General features: G+C 43.1%; 1 protein-coding gene across 1 annotated transcript; it reads right to left on the minus strand.

The window, feature by feature from the left end:
* Positions 1 to 789: 789 nt before the first annotated feature.
* Inhbc (inhibin subunit beta C) lies at positions 790 to 15,336 on the minus strand. The gene is made up of 2 exons (XM_042698607.1): positions 15,024 to 15,336; positions 790 to 1,532 (listed from the first exon to the last, which is right to left on the minus strand). The coding sequence occupies exons 1-2, from the start codon at positions 15,334 to 15,336 to the stop codon at positions 790 to 792; spliced, it is 1,056 nt and encodes a 351-aa protein (XP_042554541.1).
* Between the last annotated feature and the right edge of the window lie 5,461 nt (positions 15,337 to 20,797).

Here is a 20,797-nt window from a genome sequence, read left to right on the forward strand (position 1 = left end):
TACAAGAGACTAAAAATGGGGACAAGTGTTAGGACACCTAATGTTGAAACAGTGATGCCAGAATCAAGGCACCACTGGAGTCACATCTGGATCCATGGACACAGCCATAGTTACACAGAATCATGGTACAAAAGCAATGGGGAGCAGGAATGGCAACTATTCTGAAGTCTGTACCATCCTATACTTGGGTCTTTGCCTGACTCTTTCCTTAGTCAAATCTAACAGGAAGGCAGAGGGCAGGGTGATGTGGCCCAGGTGCCACAGCCCCAAGGGCAAAGAAGGACTGAGAAATGACTAAAGGGCAAGATACAGAAGGGGATGGGCTTCGCTTTGGAAAGCAGTTATCTAAAATCTTTGGTGAATCCAAGGAAGGGGCTTTCTGGAGACCTAGAAAAATTAGGAGAAGGGGTTGGGTCAACTCATCCTGGAGTGAGGACCATTAGGCGGAAAGAGCAGAGGGAACAGTAGATTGTAGAGTTGAAGGCTTGGGAACCAAATGATAGCGATCGTGATTGGAGGTGGGCCAGGTCCTTGAAGTGGGTGGCACACTGGATAAACTGTATTCTAGGAGAAGGACTGGTGGTCATGAAGGCGGTGCAGTGACTCCATTTTGATGTAAACTCAAAGGTTGAGTAATTTTTATAGGTGGCTCAGGAAGAGAGAGTCAAGAACCAGGACAGAGGCAGAAATAGTATAATTTTTTTCTCTTAAGGAAGGACATCTGTGTGAGAGTACATTTGCTCAGCTTCCCCCTTCTTCCCTCCATGGACTCCCTATTCCACACATAGGCTAACTGCACCCACAGGCCTCTACCACCATGTCAGGTATGTCAGTTTTGACAATATTGCTGTCCTTGTCATAGTAGAGCAGAGACAGGGGACGTCGGATTGTGGGCACACAGCACGAACCCCCTCTGGCGGTGCCAGCAGCTGCATTAGCTTTGAGCAGATTGAACACTGCAGTGTGGAAGGATGCAGCAATGCCAGGCATGCCCGCCACGTGTAGTGGGCACTGTCCTGTGCAGAAGTTCATTGCGTAGCCCTCAGGCTGAATGATCCAGTCGTGCCAGCCAATCTCACGGAAGTCTACAAAGAACTCTTGTCGACAGCACATCCTGGATCCACCCTGGCAGTCTATACCTCGTCGGCGAACCCGGTGCTTGCCCCCAACTCTTACCCGGGCAACCACAAAAGGCCTATGGGAAGTCCCACCCAGGATGTCTGATCTGTGGGCTCTCTGGCCTTCAGGTACCAGCTGCAAGGTAAGGTGTCCCTGGCTGCAGGCAGCCTGAGCTTCAGGCCCCAGGAAGATCTGGTGCCAGCCACTGGCATCCACCTCCAGCAGGTGCTGCGCAATCAAGGTGAGATTGGTGTCATGTGGTCTTAGCATGAGGACCTTCACATTCACAGTGCAGGTACTGTTGGGAGGGAGTTGCATAAAGAGCATGAGGCTAGCCTGCTGGATCTCCATGCCACCAGAATTTCTGTCAGGGAAGTGGAAATCAAGACGAATCTGGTTGATGTTGGAGAGGCCTGTGGACATAAAAAAGCCCATCATCTCAGCCTTGTGTCATTTTTCCCAGATGCCCTCTATCCTCAGCATAACTGAATTCCTATCACTTTTATTTGCTATAATTTGAATGTGCCTTCTAAAGTTCATGGGTTGGAAACTTAATCCCCAATAAGGTTTTGTTTTGTTTTGGTTTGGTTTGGTCTTAATACGTTTGGCGCTAATGCTAGGACTTGAACTCAGGGCCTCGCCTCTCACTTGGCTTCTTTGCTCAAGGCTGGTAATCTACCACTTGAGTTACAACTTCACTTCTGGCTTTTTGCTGGTTAATTGCAGATCAGAGACTCACAGACTTTTATGCCTGTGTTGACTTTGAACTTTGATCCTCTGATCAGCCTCCTGAATAGCTAGGATGTCTGTCTGTTGTGAAACAAGGTCTCACAGTTGCCCAGTCTGGCCTGGAACTGGTGAGGTCAGAGCCAATCCTCTTGGCCGAGTGTAATGACTCAGCCTGTAAATCCAGCTACAGGAGGCAGGAGCATTGAAAATTCAAGGCCAACCTGGGAAAAAGTAGTGAACTCCATCTCCAAAGCAAAATATCAACAAAAGGGGGGGGGGGGGTAGAGGTGTGGGTTAGGTGGTAGAGCACCAGTCAATAAGCAAAAGCATCAGATACCCAGTTCAAGTCCCAGTCTTGAACAAAAAATGTATATCAACAAAATGTCATGGTTCAAGTGGTAGAGCTCTTGTCATATGGGAGACTCTGGGTTTGATTTCCAGTACCACAAACATACATACAAAAAATATGATCTTTCTGCTGGGTGCTTCTGCCTATAACCCTAGCTGCTCAGGAGGCTGAGATTTGAGGATTACAGTTTGAAGCCAGCCTGGGCAGGAAAGTTCATGAGACTCTTCTCTCCAATTAACCACCAGAAATAGGAAGTGGAGCTGTGGTTCAAAGTGGTAGAGTGCTAGCCTTGAACAAAAAGGAGGGCTGGGAATGTGCTCAGGTTCAATTCCTCAGTATCACATAAACAGAAAAAGCTAGAATTGGTACTGTGGCCCAAGTGGTAGGGTGCTTACATTGAGCAAAAGAAGTTCAGCGACAGTGCCCAGGCCCTTAGTTCAAGTCCTACGATTGGCAAAAAGAAAAAAGAAAAAGGCTAAGGGACAGGGCCCTGTGTTCAAGCCCCACAACTGACAAAAACAAACAAAATCCTCTGGGGCTGGAAATGTATGCTTGTCTAGCATACATGAAGCCCTGGGTTCAATTCCTCAGTACCAAATAAACAGAAAAAGCTGGAAGTGACACTGTGGCTCAAGTGGTAGAGTGCTAGCCTTGAGCAAAAGAAGCTAAGGAACAGTGCCCAGGACTGGCAAAAAAAAAAAAAGTCCTCCTTTCTCAGCCACGAGTAGCTGGGACTACAGGCTTACCACTAGTTTGGCTCCCAATGTGGTGGTGTTGGGAGGTGGGGCTCTAATGGGAGACATTTGGGTTACAGGGATCAAATCCCTCATATCCCTCATATAAGGAACTAATGTCCTTGTCTTGGGAATGGTTGTTTTGTGTGTTTCTTTTGTCTTTTGTGTTTGTTTTTTATACACTTCACACTTCCCTTGCCTTCTCTTTACCCTTCTGCCATAGAATGATGCAGCAAGCAGGCCAACTCTAGATGTGGCTATTCCCTCCTTTGATCTTAGACTTCCAAACCATGAGCTAATATGTCCATTACAAATAACCAATTTTGAAGGAGTGACATTATCCAAAAAGAAATGTACTCATTACCTGACTTATATAACTGTAACCTCTCTGTGCATCACTTTTGTAATAATTTTTTTTTTACAAAACTAACAATTCACTCATCTGGTGATATTCTCTTGTGGCAGTGAAGAATGGATTAATTCAGTCAGTAATGAGAATGAGACATTTCTATAATAAATACCTGATAATATAGCAGGGCTCTGAATCTGGGCAAGGAATAGAGGAGGGAAGACTCTGACTCTTCTTAGAGATTACTTAGTGCTATTGATTAGAATGTGGTAGAAATATGGATAAGAAAAGCAGTTCTGAGGGGCTGGGAAGGTGGCTCAGTGGTAGAGTGCCTCCCATGCATGAGGCCTTAGGTTCAATTCCTTAGCACCACATAAGCAGAAAAAGCCGGAAGTGGCGCTGTGGCTCAAGTGGTAGAATGCTAGCCTTGAGCTGAAGAGCTGAGGGACAGCACCCAGGCCCAGAGTTCAGGCCCCACGACCAGACTCCTCCCCCCACCAAAAAAAAAAAAAGAAAAAAGAAAAGCAGTTCTGATGAGGTCTCCAATGGAAATAAAGAACCTGTCACTAGAAACCAGAATACAGGCCATTCTTGGTATAAAGTGGCAAAAGGTTTGAATGAGTTGTGTCCATATCCTAGGGCTTCATGGAAGGAAGAAATTAAGAATAAACTTGGTTATCTGGAAGAAGAAATGTCTAAGCAGAATACTGAAGGAGCTGCATGGCTGTTTTTAAACTATATATAGTAAAAAATAAGAAAAGATTTAAATATGGAATTTATAACTAAAGGAAGTAGAACATAAAGATTTGGAAAATCCCCAGTCTAGCTATAAGGGATCAAAGGAGTATTCTGGGGAGAAAATCAAGGGTGGAACTCAGTCTGATTTTTTTTTTTTTTGGTTGATCGTGGGGCTTAAACCATGGCTTGGGCACTGTCCCTGAGGTCTTTTACTCAAGACCCAACCTGATCTTTTGGTAGGAGATTATTATGCACAGAAGCAAGCTAGTTATGATTATTAAAGGCACTGGGAGAATGACTCCAAAGGCATTAAAAAAGTTTTTTTGTGTGCCTGTAATGAGGTTTGAACTCAGGGTCTTGAGCGCTTGCTTGGCTTTTTAAGCTTAAGATTGCTACTCTACCACTGAAGCCACACCTCTACTTCTGGCTTTTTGGTGGTTAATTACTGGTAAGAGTCTCATGGATTTTGCTGTGCATGCTGGCTTCAAACCACAATCCTCAGATCTCAGACTTCTGAGTAGCTAAGATTACATGTGTGAACCACTGGCACTCAGCTAGAAATAGGCTTCTTAAAGAACTAGATTCCTCAATATCTTCTCTTTGCCCTACTCAGTCTTATACCTCCCAGCCTCCAGAACCATGACAAATAAATTTCTGTTCATCATAACTTACCCAGCTTGGGGCTGGGAATGTGGCTTAGTGATAGAGTGCTTGCCTAGCATGCATGAAGCCCTGGGTTCAATTCCTCAGTACCACATAAACAGAAAAAGCTGGAAGTGGTGCTGTGGCTCAAGAAGTAGAGTGCTAGCCTTAAGCAAAAGAAGCTGAGGGATAGTGCTCAGGACCTGAGTTCAAGCCCCATGACTAGCAAAAAAAAAAAAAAGAAAAGAAAAAAAAAAGAAAAAGGAAGAGAGATAGCTTTGTTGCCCATCCTTCCCTTCCTGAATATTTCTTTCTTTTGGTCAGTCATGGGGCTTGAACTTAAGGGCTAGGTTCCCAGGTTCTTTTGCTCAAGGCTAGCACTCTTTCACTTTGAACCACAGCTCCACTTCCTGTTTTCTGGTGATAAATTGGAGATAAGAGTCTCGCATACTTTCCTGCCCAGGCTGGTTTTGAACTGTGATCCTCAGATCTCAGCCTTATAAGTAGCTAGGATTATAGGTGTGAGTCTCCAGCATCTGACCCATATTATTCTTTTGTTGTTGTTGTTGTTGTTGGTTGTGGGGCTTGAACTCTGGGCTTGGGTGTTGTCCCTCAGCTCTTCAGCTCAAGGTTAGCACTCTACCACTTGAGCCACAGCACCACTTCTGGGATTTTCTGCTTATGTGGTGCTGAGGAATCGAACCCAGGGCCTCATGCATGCAAGGCAAGCACTCTACCATTGACCCACCTTCCCAGCCCTGGCCCTGAATATTCTTTTCTCTTGACTTTCATGATACAACTCTTTGTTTGTTTTTTTTGTTTTTGTCAGTTGTGGTGATTGAACTCTGGGCCTGTGCGCTGTCCCTCAGCTCTTCAGCTCAAGGCCAGCACTCTACCACTTGAGCCACAGCACCACTTCCAGTTTTCTGGTGATTAATTGGAGAGTGTTATGAACTTTCCTGCCTGGGCTGGCTTTGAACTGCAATCCTCAGATCTCAGCCTTTTGAGTAGCTAGGATTATAGGCGTGAGCCACCAGTGCCTGGCCTGATACAATGATACAATTCTTTCCATTCTCCTTTAGTTTTCTTTGCTGGTCTTCCTTGCTTTTGATCATACTTAATACAAGAGTTCTTCAAGATCTGTCTTTGATTTTCATTTCTTTTTTCTACACACTGAAGGAAATTCTTGGCCATACTCATGGTCAGTTAATACAATCTAAAGGTGGGTAGTTTCTAGATTACATATTTCATTCATATCTATACTGAGTATACAGACCTGGGAATCACTATGTGAAGGCTCAGTTTCTAGCTTCTTATTTATAACATATGTATCAGGCTTCAAACTGCAATCTTGTACTTTTCAGCCTCTTCAGTAGTTAGGATTACAGGAGTAAGCCACCAGTGCCTGGCTCAAAATGGTTTTAATGTCTGCACCTTTCCTTCTCTTAAAAAAATTTTTTTTGGGGGGGCAAGTCCTGGGGCTTAAACTTGGAGCCTGGCCACTGTCCCTGAGCTTCTTCTACCACTTGAACCACAGCTCTATTTCCAGCTTTTTTGGTATTTTATTGGAGATAAGAGTCTCATGGACTTTCCTGCCCAGGCTGGCTTCAAACTGTGATCCTCAGATCTCAGCCTCCTGTGTAGATAAGATTACAGGTCTGAGTCACCAGCATCAGCTTTTCCCTTCCCATTGATTTGTTTAGTGACTGATTACATACTGAGCATTGAACCCAAGGCCTTCTTTATGCTAGGCAATCACTTTTTCACTTGAACCATGCCCCCAGGTCTTTTATTTTGCTTTTGAGATATGGTCTCTTTAAATTTGGCCAGTCTCAGCCTCCCGAGTAGCTGTGGAGGTTCTACCATACCAAGCTTGCATTCTTTGTTCCCTTCCTTCCTTCCTTTCTTTCTTTCTTTCTTTCTTTCTTTCTTTCTTTCTTTCTTTCTTTCTTTCTTTCTTTCTTTCTTTCTTTCTTTCTTCCTTTCCTTCTTTCTTTCTTCCTTTCTCTTTCTTTCTTTTTTCTTTCTTTCCTTCTTTCATTTATTGTTGGTCGCGGGGCTCGAACTTAGGACCTAGTTACTGTTCCTAAGCTCTTTTGCTCAAGGCTAGCACTCTACCACTTTGAGCCACAGTGCCACTTCTAGTTTTCGAGAAGTTTATTGGAGATAAGAGTCTCCTAGGGACTTTTTCTGCCTGGACTGGCTTTGAACTGCAGTCCTCAGATCTTAGCCTCTTGAGTAGCTAGGATTACAGTTGTGATCCACTGATCCCAGCTGCATATTTCTTTATATCCTCATTATAACTGTCTAATTTTCCTTCAGCATTCATCAGCCTTACTGAAGCCTCTCAATGTGCTTCCACTCCCTCTATTCTATTTGAAATTGCTCGTGTCAAAATCACTAATACATTCTTCTTTGCCAAATCTGTCTCTTTAAATTTATCTTTTTGATCTTTAACCAGTGTTTGGCATAATCGCTCCCCTCCTTTTTAAGGATTTTCTTCTGTTTGAGGACATTGGCCACTCTATCTTTTCCTTCTTTGCTGACAACTGCTTATTTGCTTGACCTCTGAATGTTGGAGGTCCTGAGTTCCCAACGCTAGCTATACTTGTTCTCATGGATTTCCAATATACTCATTGCTGATGACCCTTGAGTATATATCTCTGGCTCTGACAAGTCCCTGAGCCCTGGGCTTGTAGATATGGCTGCCTGTCTGATATTCCATTTTGATATCAAATGATATTGTAAACTTTTTATGTTCAAAGAACTCTAGATTTATCTTTCTAATCCAAAGCTGTTCTTTCTCTAGTCTTCCCCTTCTCTAAATAAATGCATCAGTTCAGCCAAACCTTGAATACCCTTACTATATATTTTGATATTACCTTAAAGATCTATCAACTTCACTCCAATTTATATTGGTTCAACCAACAATCACTCAGAACTATAGCAAAAATGTCCTAAGTAATCTCACTCACTTTTCAAAACAAATATCTCCAAATATCAACCAGGGCTTGAACTCAGGGCCTTGAGCTCTCAATTGACCTTTCTTTCTTTCTCTCTCTTTCTCTCTCTCTTTCTTTCTTTCTTTCTTTCCTTCCTTCCTTCCTTCCTTCCTTCCTTCCTTCCTTCCTTCCTTCCTTCCTTCCTTCCTTCCTTCCTTCCTTCCTTCCTTGTTTTCTTGCTTTCTTTCTTGGCTGGCAGTCTACTACAGGTCTACTTCTGGCCTTTTGCTGGTTAATTTGAGATAAGTTTCACAGACTCTTCTGCCCAAGCTGGCTTTAAACCCTGAGATCCTCAGATCTCAGCCTCCTGATAGCTAGGATTACACATCAAATTTACGTAATAAAAATATCATTCTCTATATAGTTCCAGCATGAACTTTGTTTTTTTTTTTTGTTGTTGTTGATTGTGGGGCTTGAACTCTGGGCTTGGGCGCTGTCCCTGTTCTCTTCAGCTCAAGGCCAGTGCTCTACTGCTTGAGCCACAGAGCCACTTCCAGTTTTCTAGTTGTTTATTGGAGATAAGAGTCTCACGGACTTCCCTTGCCCAGGCTGGCTTTGAACTGAGATCCTCAGATCTAAGCCTCCTGAGTAGCTAGGATTACAGACGTGAACCACTGGCGCCTGGCTCAGCATGATCTTTTCGTTACATAAATCTGATCAGTTTTAGCTTCAATGGTTTCCGGGGGCTGTTACCAGCTAAACCCCCTAACATAGAAAATGTGTGATTAAGCAGTCTGCCATTTAAATACCACACTCTACCTCTACTGACTTCTTTTCTGTTTCTCGAACCTACCAAACATGCACCTGTCTTGTGGACTTCACACATGCTATTTCTTGCCAGGAGTGTCTTTCCAAGATCTTTGAATGACTAGTTGTTCTTGACATTCAGCTTCAGAGTTTCTTCCTTAGAAAGTTTCTCTTGACTAGCCTATCTAAAAGAGCCTCTATCAGAAATGGAACTGTGGCTCAAAGTGGTAGAGTGCTAGCCTTGCACAAAAGAGCTCCGAAACAGTGCCCAGGCCCTGAGTTCAAGCCTCTTGACTGACAAAAACAAAAAGCAAAACAAAATAAAACAACAAAAAGATCCTTTGTCTCTCTAATGCATCATCTTGCTTAACCCTATAGCATATAATGCCTTGTAATCATCTTGGTTGTTGCACAATTATTTATTGTATGTTTCCTCTTAAAATTTCTTCCTTCCCTCCAGTTAAAATATAAGTTCTGGCCAGGTGTGGGTGGCTCACGCCTATAATCCTAGCTTCTCAGGAGGCTGAGATCTGAGGATCGCAGTTCAAAGCCAGCCCGGGCAAGAAAGTCTGTGAGACTCTTATCTTCAATAAACCACTCAGAAAACTGGAAGTGCGGGGTTGGGAACTTGGCTCAGTGGTTGAGCGCTTGCCTTGCATGCTTGAGGCCCTGGGTTCAATTCCTCAGCACCACATAAGAAAAAAGCCGGAAGTGGTGCTGTAGCTCAAGTGGTAGAGCGCTAGCCTTGAGCTGAAGAGCTGAGGGACAGCGCCCAGGCCCAGAGTTCAGGCCCCACGACCGGACCCCCCCCCCCCAAAAAAAAGAAAAGAAAACTGGAAGTGGTGCTGTGGCTCAAGTGATAGAGCGCTAGGCTTGAGCTGAAAAGCTGAGGGACAGCACCCAAGCTCAGAGCTCAAGCCCTACGAACACACACACACACACACACAAGTTCTGTAAAGGCAGAGATTTTGTTTGTGTGGCTCACCATTGGACTCCCAGTTCTTTGTACATAGTATCCACTCAATGAATATTTGTTGAATGAGCTCTCATTTCTTTAAGTCTTCTTTATTTTATTTATTTATTTATTTATTTATTTATTTATTTTTGGTTGCTCATGGGGCTTGAACTCTAGGCCTGGGTGCTATCCCTCAGCTCTTCAGTTCAAAGGGAACGCTCTACTACTTGAGCCACAGCACACTTCTGTTTTTCTGGTGGTTAATTGGAGATAAGAGTCTCACTGACTTTCCTGCCCAGGCTGGCTTTTAACCGAGATCCTCAGATCTCAGCCTCCTGAGTAGCTAGGATTATAGGCATGAGCCTCTGTTGCCTGGTGTAGGTATTCTTTTATACTAACAATTGTTTTCCAAAAACCTAGGTGGTGGATCATACAATTTATACTCTCAGAAAAATCTTAGACTGAATCTGGTGTCTCAGCTGAGGCCCTGAGAAGTTTGAGATTTGGGACCAGCTTGATCAAAAAGTTAGCCAGACCCCATTTTAACCAATAAAATGCTGGACATGATAGTACATGTCTGTCATTCAACAATGTGGGAAGCATAAATAGGAGGATTGCAGCAAAATATGAGATTCTATTTGAAAACAAAGCAAAAAGTGATGGAGTTGTTACTGAAGTGGTAGATTGCTTACCTAGCAAGGACAAGGAGTTGAGCTCAAACCTCAGTAGCAAAAATAAACAGAACAACAACAACAAATTACCCAACCAAACAACCCTTTCTCACTTATTGGTGAAAAAGTCCAAAGCCTTTTGGGAGGAGGCTAAGGCAGGAACATCTGGAGTTCAAAGCCAGCTTGGGCTATCTAGCAAGACCCTGTCTCAAACAAAAGAGAATAAAACAAAAATGCCTGTTATTTTTAATTTGCAGTGGTGTTGGAGATTGCACTTGGGGCTGCATGTTTTCTAGACAAACATTCAACCACTTGAGCCAGGCCCTCAATTCTTTTGTTTGATCTTTCAGGTAAGGTCTCCTATAAGTAAGGGATTAGCAAGCATGCTGCAGGCAAAAGTTTGATTTGTATTTATATAATTGACTTTTGAGTTTTGAAAGCTAGGCACAGTTGCTTAAAAGAACTTTGAGCTAGACTACTATGTTATAAAAAGCTATGTGGAGTGAGACTTTGGAGTATCAGGGATCAGTTTTTGATGTGAAGTCCCTTTGGGCAGGATGGCTTGGATCTGCACTTTAGCTACTCAAGAGGCTGAGATCAGGGGAAGTCACCAGGCAGAAAAGTTTGTGAGACTTTTATTTCCAATTAACTAGTAAAAAGTTGGAAGTGGGGGATACAAATAAAGTGGAAGAGTGCCAGCCATGAATGGAAAAGCTAAGAGCACGTAGGCCCTCAGTTCAAGCCCCAATTAAAAAAAAAAAGTCCCATTTGAGCTCTTAGCTAAATATAGTTGCATGGTACACCCAGTGGAGGAGAAGAAATGTTCAGGTAAACCTTACGATGTTACAAAATCACGAGAAATAATGCATTTGTTGTTTTAAGATGGTTAGGCATAGCTTAGTGATAGTACTCTTTCCTACATTTATGAGGCCATGGTTAACTTCCAGTAGTGCACAAACAAAACTCTATATTTGGGACTGGTATGTTATATTAATAAAGAACTGAAACAGAAAATTAGTATTAGAAGTGGTGTGCTACTACAACCAAAGCCTACAATATGGAGTACTTGCTTTCAGACTACGTTGCAGGCAGAGGTTAGAAGGCAAGGAAAGGGACTTAGTGAAGATGGGGGAGCAGTGAGGAAATTGCTGCTGGAAGCTGGGGAAAGGAGAACCTGAGTTATGTATTGGCTGTCACCTGTGGTAACTTGGAAGCCAGAAACCACAGCTAACCAAGTTGTGAATTTAGCTACAGATATTTCCAGGCAGAATGCTGAAAATGCCAGTTGGCTCATTTTAGCTGGCCATGATAAGGCATTTCAGGAGAGAGATAATTTTTTTTTTTTTTTTTTTTTTTTAGGAATTGTGTAAATGGAGGTTAAGAAAGAGTAATACAGAGTGATTGTTATCAAAATGCATGTATGTACTTTGATGAGCATATGTAAATATTGCAATGATCTTCTTTGTACAATTAATTTATGCTAACAATTTAAAAACAAAACAATATAAAAGAATTGATTCTATTTTCAAGAAAAAATATTCCTAAATGGACTAGCTAGGTTGAAAAATAGAACCTCTTTTCCTTACTTCTTTGTTTAATGGAAGTGTCTCAAAATAAGAAGCTCAGAAATTCAAATCCAGTTAAAAAGCATGGCTGCTGAGTGAAGATCAGAGTAAATAAAAGGTCAGCTGTAAACCTTTTGTTTAGGGCTGGGAAGGTGGCTTGGTGGTACAGTGCTTGCCTTGCATGCATGAGGCCCTGGGTTCAATTCCTCAGCACCACATAAGCAGAAAAAGCTAGAAGTGGTGCTATGGCTCAAGTGGTAGAGCACTAGCCTTGAGCTGAAGAGCTGAGGGACAGTGCCCAGGCCCAGAGTTCAGGCCCCATGACTGGTAAAAAACAAACAAACAAAAAAACTCTTTTGTCTAGCTCTAACATCTGTTAAAACCTAAAATGGAAGGTGATATAGGCTAGAAAAAAAGTAAAGTGATATTCTGTAAGTTCTCTCAACTAGACAAAAGCGCTTCTTCATAACATACCATGACACTGACTTGTAGCTTAAATGAGAGTTTATCTTCATACAGTGGGATGCTTGAGTAGACTAAGTAAGTGGACTACAATTTGTTATTTAGAGATCACATCAACTTTTAAAGAAAATTCTAATAATCAAAAGAAATACAACTACTTCAAAATGAAAAGAGGGCCAAGAATCAGTAATCCTAGCTACTCAAGAAGCTGAGGTCTGAGGATCAAGGTTTGAAGCCAACCCAGGCAAGAAAGTCCATGAGTCTTTTATTTCTAATTAACCACTGAAAAGCTAGAAGTGGAGCTATAGCTCAAGTGGTAGAGTATTGGCCTTGAGTAAAAAAGCTGTGAAACAGCATCCAGGCCCTGAGTTCAAGTCCCAGGATTTGAAAACAGAGAGAGGGAAAGAGAGAAAAAGACAGAGAGAGAGAGAGAGAGAGAGAGAGAGAAGAAATAGGAGCTAGGCGGTTGTAGCTCAGTGTTAGAGTCTTGTATAATATTTAAGACCTGGATTCCATCTCTAGTACTGCAAAAACCAAAAGCAAAAAAGAGAGTAGGTACGCTGAATTCGTATCTGTCATCTCAGTACTCAGGAGGATGAGATAGTGGGATTAGGAGTTCAAGGCCAACATAGTGTAATTTGAAGTTCAGCCTAGACTACTTAGTTAAGATTCTATCTTAAAAAAGAAAAAGAAAAAAGAGAACTCCGGGTTCCCCCTTCTTTGAGTAGTAAGTCAGCTAAGAAAACTGCTCATTGCAAACATACGTTATTCCCCATTCAAAAAGGAAGACATAAGAGAAAGTAGGGAACTGAGGGCTAACTGGGAGCCAGTGATCAACAGTAGAGAAATCTTGTACAGAATCAGGCCCCTATCAAGGGAATTGTGGGTCTAGGATGGACTGAGAGATGCATTCCTGGATTGAAATTCAAATTTTTATGGACAAGTACTGGGTGTAGAGGTGCTTTGTCTATAGTCTCAGAGGAATAAGTTGGACTACATAAAGAGACTCTATTTTATAATAAAAAAAACTTTTATCGATTTATTGCTCAGGGACTGCTCTATGTCCCACTCTCCCGTACCACATTGTGAACGGGAATATCTATCACAGTCAATCCTGTCCCTGCCTCAGTATTCTGTGTACAGTGAGTGGGAGGTAGATAGCATATTTTTAGGACACAGGCAGTGGTATGTTAGTAAATGTTTAACAATGGGTCTACAGAGGAAAAAATTTTAAAACCTGATTTGCAGTGTTTGCCAATTTCTGTAGTACAAATTTTCCTACAATGTCCAATTTTAAGCCACTAATGGCAAGTCACTGAACACAGAGCTGTAAGAAACTTTACAATAAGCTCTCAGGCAGCCATATGAGCCAGCTTTAAGACACCATGACGACCTGAACATCTGAAGAAGTAGCTGCCTCTATTTGCACCTGATTCAGAGGATGAGACTCTGGACTTTAAGCCTAAACCAGATAGCTTAATAAAGGGAATTTATTTGGAAGGGGGCGGGGGAGAGAGACATGAATTATTAAAGGCCAGAGGACAAACAAAAGTAGGCTACTATATTGGCAGCCCTCACCCAACCTTCTAGTTTTCATATCTAGTTCCACCCCATACTGAAACTGAGTTTGCCTGTGATCACTTGCTTCCTCAATGAGACATTAGTAAGCAAGATGTATGTAAACTATTGCTAGCATTTATACATTGAAGTTGTCTTCCATCACCGTCTGGGGATTGAGCCCAGGGGATTTGCATATGCTAGGCAAGCACTCTGCCTATGAGTTGTGCCCCCAGTCCTATGTTTTTATTTTGCTTTTGAGACAGAGTCTCACCTCTACCTTTGTTTGGACTGGTCTTGATTTTTGGATCCTCCTGCCAAGAGGCAGAGCAGTTGGGATTATAGTCATTAGCCATGAAACTCATGGCTTTAAAACCATGTTTTAAAGAAGTTAGGGCTAGACTATTGAGTGATCGGAAGCTTCAGGAAAAAGGGTGCTATAAATGTAGGTGTGTGTGTGTGTGTGTGTGTGTGTGTGTTCACTTAAAATCCATATGTTGAAGCCAGGCATCATGTACACATCTGCAATCTCAGTACTTGGGAGGTTGAAGCAGGAAGATCATGAAATTTTGGCCTGCTTACAAAAGCCTCACTATCTGTCTTAGAATTCATTATTTTCAACTATTCCTTCTTCAAGGGAGTACCTTTATCTTCTATCATTGTTTCTGGGTCCTATTTTATTTTTTATTTTATTTATTTATTTATTTTTTGGTCGGTCGTGGGGCCTGAACTCTTGGCCTGGGTGCTGTCCCTCAGCTTTTAGCTCAAGGCTAGCACTCTACCACTTGAGCCACAGCGCCACTTCCGGCTTTTTTTTTTCGGCTTATGTGGTGCTGAGGAATAGAACCCAGGGCCTTAAGCATGCAAGGCGAGTGCTCTACCACTGAGCCAACTTCCCACCCCATGGGTCCTATTTTAATCCTTTTCTGATATGTGTACCTCAGTGTGGAGCATACAATATGGTTTTGGTGTTCTCTCCCTCTCTCAATATTTTTCTCTTTTTATCAACAACCACAACAACAAAAAAACATCTGAAGGAATTAGGGATAAAGAGGCTTGGTCCTGTGGCCAGAGAAAGCATGGACTCCCCAGGCACCAGTCCCTGGGCCTAAGCCTGGGAATTGCATGGGATAACCCCTATGGAGGTTTATGACACCTGCAGAGAGAAGATCCAAAGAAAATGAGAGCAGATACTTCCCCAAAGAGGTGAAATTTACCAATTCCTAGCTGCAGATAGGTTATATGTGAGCTGGAAGAGAAAGCCTAGGGGGTGGTAGTATGGGTTTAGGACTGTGGATATAGGAAACAGGTGTTGGATGGTATGAGAGAGGCTAAAGTTGATGAGGAAACTTCCTTTCCTTGAGAGATCAGGGTTTGGGGTAGAACTGCAGATGAGGTACCCACCTGTCTCCGCAAAGCTGATGATCTCATATTCCTGTCCTATGTCGTCCTCAAGAAGAGCCTCCTGTGATAGTTCACGGAGGCGCTGTAGTGCTGTCCTCAGGGCAGATCTGGACACAGGCCGGCCCAGTGTTGGGCGCTGGCGGAGGTGCAGCTTATCCAGGATACTTCTCTTGGCAAAGTCATGAAGCAGTTCCCTCTGGCTCTCCAAGTCCAAGGTGGGTCCCCCACATGCTGGACACTGACTGTCAGCTCTGAGAGTGGCCACTGAAGCTGGAGACAGGAATAGAAAGACCAGAAACAATGAGGAGGTCATTGCTGGGGGACACCCTCTTTGAAAGACACAAATCAGGGGCTCAGGGATTCAATAGGCTGTAGTCTCAACTCTGTTCTGGCCACCAGGGGTCCTGGGAGAATAGTGTCTGGCTGGCATGACTCCTTTTTGTAGGAGATAAAGCAGTCAAATATCTGACTTGAAAAACCAAGCCAGTTACATACAGAACTGCGAAGAATCTGCCAGCACACAGAGTGGGGGGATGTGAGGAGAGGTTGGTTTGTTTGGGGAAAAGGATGTCCCTGGGCCAATATTGGGATATAGTAGTTACCCAGGTGAGCTGCCAGGACTGGGGACAAAGGTTAGAGGTGAAATTCTTCTTTTTCCCCAGAGCACTGGCCTTGCTGGGTAGTGAACAGATGTTTTAGGACAGAATGTTATTAGGGGCTGAGGCAAGAACATTGCTAGAGGGCTGGGAAGGTGGCTCAGTGGTAGAGCGCTTGCCTTGCATGCCTGAGGCCCTGGGTTCGATTCCTCAGCACCACATAAGCAAAAAGAAAAAAGCCGGAAGTGGCGCTGTGGCTTAAGTGGTAGAGCGCTAACCTTGAGCTGAAGAGCTGAGGGACAGCGCCCATGCCCAGAGTTCAGGCCCCATGACTGGACCCAAAAAAAAAAAAGAACATTGCTAGAATCCAGGAGTTCCAGACTAGCCTGAGCAATGTAGTGACTGGGTTAAAAAAAAAAAGAAAAAAAAAGGTAAACAGTGACCTTCAAGATCTTTAGATAAAGAGTATTACATATTGATGTTAAACATTCTTCTCTAGTTGCTCCTCAAAGTCCACACTTAACCTCATCCCTCCTTCCTCTTCCCCCGGGCTCTTAGCCCAGAATATATATATAATTTATATGTATGTGTGTATATATATATATAGGATGTGTGTGTGTGTGTGTGTATGTGTGTGTGCATCAGTACTGGGGCTTGAACTCAGGGCCTAGACACTGTCCTTTAGTTTTTTTCCACACATGAATGGCACTCTACCACTTGAGCCACACCTCCACTACCAGCTTTTAGTTGGTTCACTGGAAAAAGAGTCTCATGGACTATTTTTTGCTCAGGCTGGTTTTGAACCTCAGACCTCAGCCTCCTGGGCAGCTAGAATTTCAGGCATGAGCCACTGGCACCCAACAATTTATTTATTTTTTAAAATAAAGGTTTTGCTGGACTCATCTCTATTTTTATTTAATTTTATTTTGTACTTTTTAAACAGGATAGGCTGGCCTTTAGTTGGGCTTAAGTAATCTTCCTGTTTCAGTCTTCTGATAGCTGAGCCTGCAGGATTTCTACAATTAATTTTTTTTAATTTTTAAAAATTTTATTTTATTTTTTTTTGGTCGGTCCTGGGGCTTGAACTCTGGGCCTGGGTGTTGTCCCTCAGCTCCTCAGCTCAAGGCAAGCACTCTTCCACTTGAGCGACAGTGCCACTTACCGTTCTCTGAGTGGTTTATTGGAGATAAGAGTCTCACGAACTTTTCCTGCCCAGGCTGGCTTTGAACCATGATCCTCAGATCTCAGCTTCCTGAGTAGCTAGGATTACAGGCGTGAACCACTGGCGCCAGGCTTACAATTTATTTTTTCCCTTGTTACAATTTTAAAAGTAGAGTGGTTAAGAGAAACTCTGAAGATAAACTGAGCTCCAAATCTGGGACTTGGGTTATTGTACCTCAGGTTTTCCCTTCTAAAAAATGGGTAACTTTTTGTTGTTGTTAGTTGTGGAGCTTGAACTTAGGGCCTGGGTGCTGTCCCTTGAGCTCTTTTGCTTAAGTCTAGCACTCTACTACTTTGAGGCTTACAGGCTTATGCCTGTAATCCTAGCTACTCAGGTTTACTCTAGTAAACCACTAGAAAATTAGAAGTGGTGCTGTGGCTGAAGTGATAGAGCGCTTGCCTTGAGCTGAAGAGCTGAGGGACAGTGCTCAGGCCCAGAGTTCAAACCCCATAACCAATAAAAAAAAAAAAAAAAAAAAAAAAAAGAGTTTCATAGGCTTTCCTGCCTGATTTGGCTTTGAACTTGATCCTCAGATCTCAGCATTGTGAATAGCTAGGATTATAAGTGTGAGCCACCAGCACTCTGCCTCTGACAGTACCTCTTTTCTTGAAAATACTAGCTGTGTGCCACTGGCTCAAATTTATAATACTAGCTATTCAGAAGTCTGAGATCTGCAGATTAAGGTTCAAACCTAGTCCAGGCAGAAAAGTCTGAGAAACTCCCTTTCTAATCAGTAAAAATTAGGTCTGGAGGTGTGGCTCAAGTGATAGAGCACTAGTAAGCAAGCTGAGTGAGCTTGAAGCCTAGAGTTCAAGCCTCAGTACTTGCCAAAAACAAACAAAAAAGCAAATTAGAAATACTAGGCCATAGGCTGTTAATATGGCTTAGTGGTAGAATGCTTGCCTAGCATACATGAAGCCCTGGGTTCAATTTCTCAGTACCACAAAACAGAAAGAGCTGGAAGTAGTACTGTGGCCTAAGTGGTAGAGTGCTAGCCTTGAAGAAAAAGAAGCTCAGGGACAGTATGTATGCCTGGAGTTCAAGCTCTAGGACTGGCAAAGAAAAAAGAAAAAAAAAGAAATATTGGGCCAGGTACTGGTGGCTCATGCCTGTATCTTAACTACTCAGGAGGCTGAGATCTGAGGATCGCTATACAAAGCTAGCCTAGGCAGAAAAGTCTGTGAGACTCTTCTCTCCAATTAACAAACAGAAAACTGGAATTGGCACAGTGGCTCAAAGTAGTTGGGCTGGGAATATGGCTTAGTGGTAGAGTGCTTGCCTAGTATGCATGAAGCCCTGTGTTTGATTCCTCAGTACCACACAAACAGAAAAAGCCAGAAGTAGTGCTGTGGCTCAAGTGTTAGAGTGCTAGCCTTGAGCAAAGAGAGGCTCAAGGTCAGTGGCCAGGCACTGAGTTCAAGTTCCAGGACTGGAAAAAAAAAGTGATAGAGTGCTAGCCTTGAGCAAAAGATATCAGGGATAACATCCAGGCCCTGAGTACAAGTCCCATGACTAGAAAATAAAAAAGAGGGCTGGGAAGTTGGCTCAGTGGTAAAGTGCTTGCCTTGCATGCATGAGGCCCTGGGTTCGATTCCTCAGCACCACATAAGCAGAAAAACTCAGAAGTGGCCCTGTGGCTCAAGTGGTAGAGTGCTAGCCTTGAGCTGAAGAGCTGAGGGACAGCGCCCAGGCACAGAGTTCAGGCCCTATGACTGACCAAAATAAATAAATAAAATGGAGAAGAAGAAGAAAAAAGAAATATTGGATTGCAGAATGCTACCAAGTCTAGATTTTACATACATAATTTAACTATTATTTTCTGGCTATCATTGCCTCCTGCCTTCACTTGACAACCTGGAACTTGTTATGCTTGAAGGAAATATAAACTTCATACCTTTATGATGTTCTGGGGATATAGAGCCCTTTTTTAGTATTGGTGAGATCTTGGGATCCATCTCCAGCATAGAATAACAACAACAACAACAAAGAAATATCCTAACCCAACTCATACCTCTTGCTGAAATATCATTCTTTCTCTGGTGAGTTCCTGCTTTTATTTATATATTATTTATTTTTATAGTTTTAGGGCTTGAACTCAGGACCTGGGAGCTTGTGCTTGTAGAGCACAAGGCTAGTGCTCTGCTACTTGAACCACAGCTTCACTTCTGGCTTGTTGGTGGTTTATTGGAGATGAGAGTCTTGTAGACCTTCCTGCTCAGTCTGCCTTTGAACTGCCGTCCTTAGATCTTGGCCTACAGAGTAGCTAAAATTACAGGTATAAGTCATGACACCCAGCTTTATTTTTATTTTTAAGGTTAGCTGAAAGTTTACCTGTATTTCCTCTGTAGTTTTTCCTCAGTCTTTCTTACTTTTAAGAGCAAATTGCTCTTTCTTGTGTTTCCATAACAAATTATATCACTTGCACTGCATAATTATTTGATATACTTTTGTTGTCTCCCACAGTTCTTGTCATGTAGTATTTAATTGTAGAATTCTATGTAAGTTGACACTGCTACTTTGAAGAAAATGGTCAGTAAATTATCCAAATACACATAATTAGTAACTAAATCCATTCTGCCTAGAATGGACAAAATGGAGGAGTTTGGAAATTTTATTTATTAGGAAATTTATTCTATTTATTTATTCATTGTGACAATACTGAGGCTTGAACTCAGAGCCTGAGCACTGTCCCTTAGCTTCTTTCCTCAAGGGTTATGATACTTCTACTTCCAGCTTTTTGGTGATTAATTGGAGATAAATGTCTCACTGGTTCAAACCCTGATCCTCAGATCTCAGAATAGCTAGGATTATAGGGAAGAGCCCGTTGGCTATTCTTATTTTTTTAGCAGCATGTACATCATACATATACATTTATGCATGTCCCTGTACCTTAACCAGACTCATTTCCTCCATCATTCTTATGTCCCTTTACTCTTCCTGTTACTCTCCCTGTTCTCTCTCTTTTCCCGGTCCAATTCAGTCTCAACAAGCTTAGGTTGGTTGGAAATTACAGATGACTGCTAGGCCGGATGCCTGTTACTCATCCTTGTAATCCTAGCTACTAAGGAGGCTGAAATCTGAGGTTCAAGGTTCCAAGCTAGTCCTGGCAGGAAAGTCTGTAAGAATATTTTTCCAATTAATCACAGAAAAAGGTGGAAGTGCCACTGTGGCTCAAGTAGAGCGCTAGCCTTGAGCTCAAAGAAGCTCTGAGTTCAAGCCCCAGACAGGCAAAAAAAAACCACCAAAAACCCAAAAACCTGCTAAGAAAAAAGAGCCATATTTTCAGAGCGAGAGGGTGCTGGTAAAAACGTGATTTTAATAAGATGAACTAAATTCTTTCCAAGTCAATTTTTTCATCTGCAAAACGAACACTTATCTAAGTGAACTATTCTTGTCCATTTATACAGGTAATATGTATTATGAGCTTTCTTTGGGCACAGAAGTTACTGTCCTGCTAAAGGATATCATGAAAGTTGACATATTGGTATCTTGTTTACATCTAGGGTAGTTCTGAGCCTTGAATTTAAGGTGGGCTGAGAATCCCAGTGGCTCTGGGTTGGGTGGCTTGCTACCTAGGTAACACGAGGAGGAGAGCGACCAAGCGGGAGCCAGCCTGTGCGCGTGCGCATTAAAGGTGGTGCGACTGAACGCCTGCGGGCGGCAAGAGGAGCACACAGGAAGAAGCCGGGACGCACGGAGCTCGGGACGCGGTGACGTCTACGCCAGACGTGGTGACGTAGCGCGCAGGCCGCAGCGGGGGGCGGACTCTGAGCCTTTCTTCCCCTTCTGATTCCCCCCCTCCCCCTCTTCTCCCTTTCCGGGTTTGGTTCCCCCTCTTTTCTTTCCCTCTCCCCCCTCCTTCCCAAGCCCCTTTCCCCTCCCCCGTCCCGGTCCCCCCACTGCTCCCCCGCCCTGGGCCCTGGGGAAATCCCCTCCGAGAAGAGCCCGCCCACAGC

This window comes from Dipodomys spectabilis, unplaced genomic scaffold (assembly GCF_019054845.1).
Source record: "Dipodomys spectabilis isolate Male_0828 unplaced genomic scaffold, ASM1905484v1 ptg000234l, whole genome shotgun sequence".
Taxonomy (NCBI): domain Eukaryota; kingdom Metazoa; phylum Chordata; class Mammalia; order Rodentia; family Heteromyidae; genus Dipodomys; species Dipodomys spectabilis.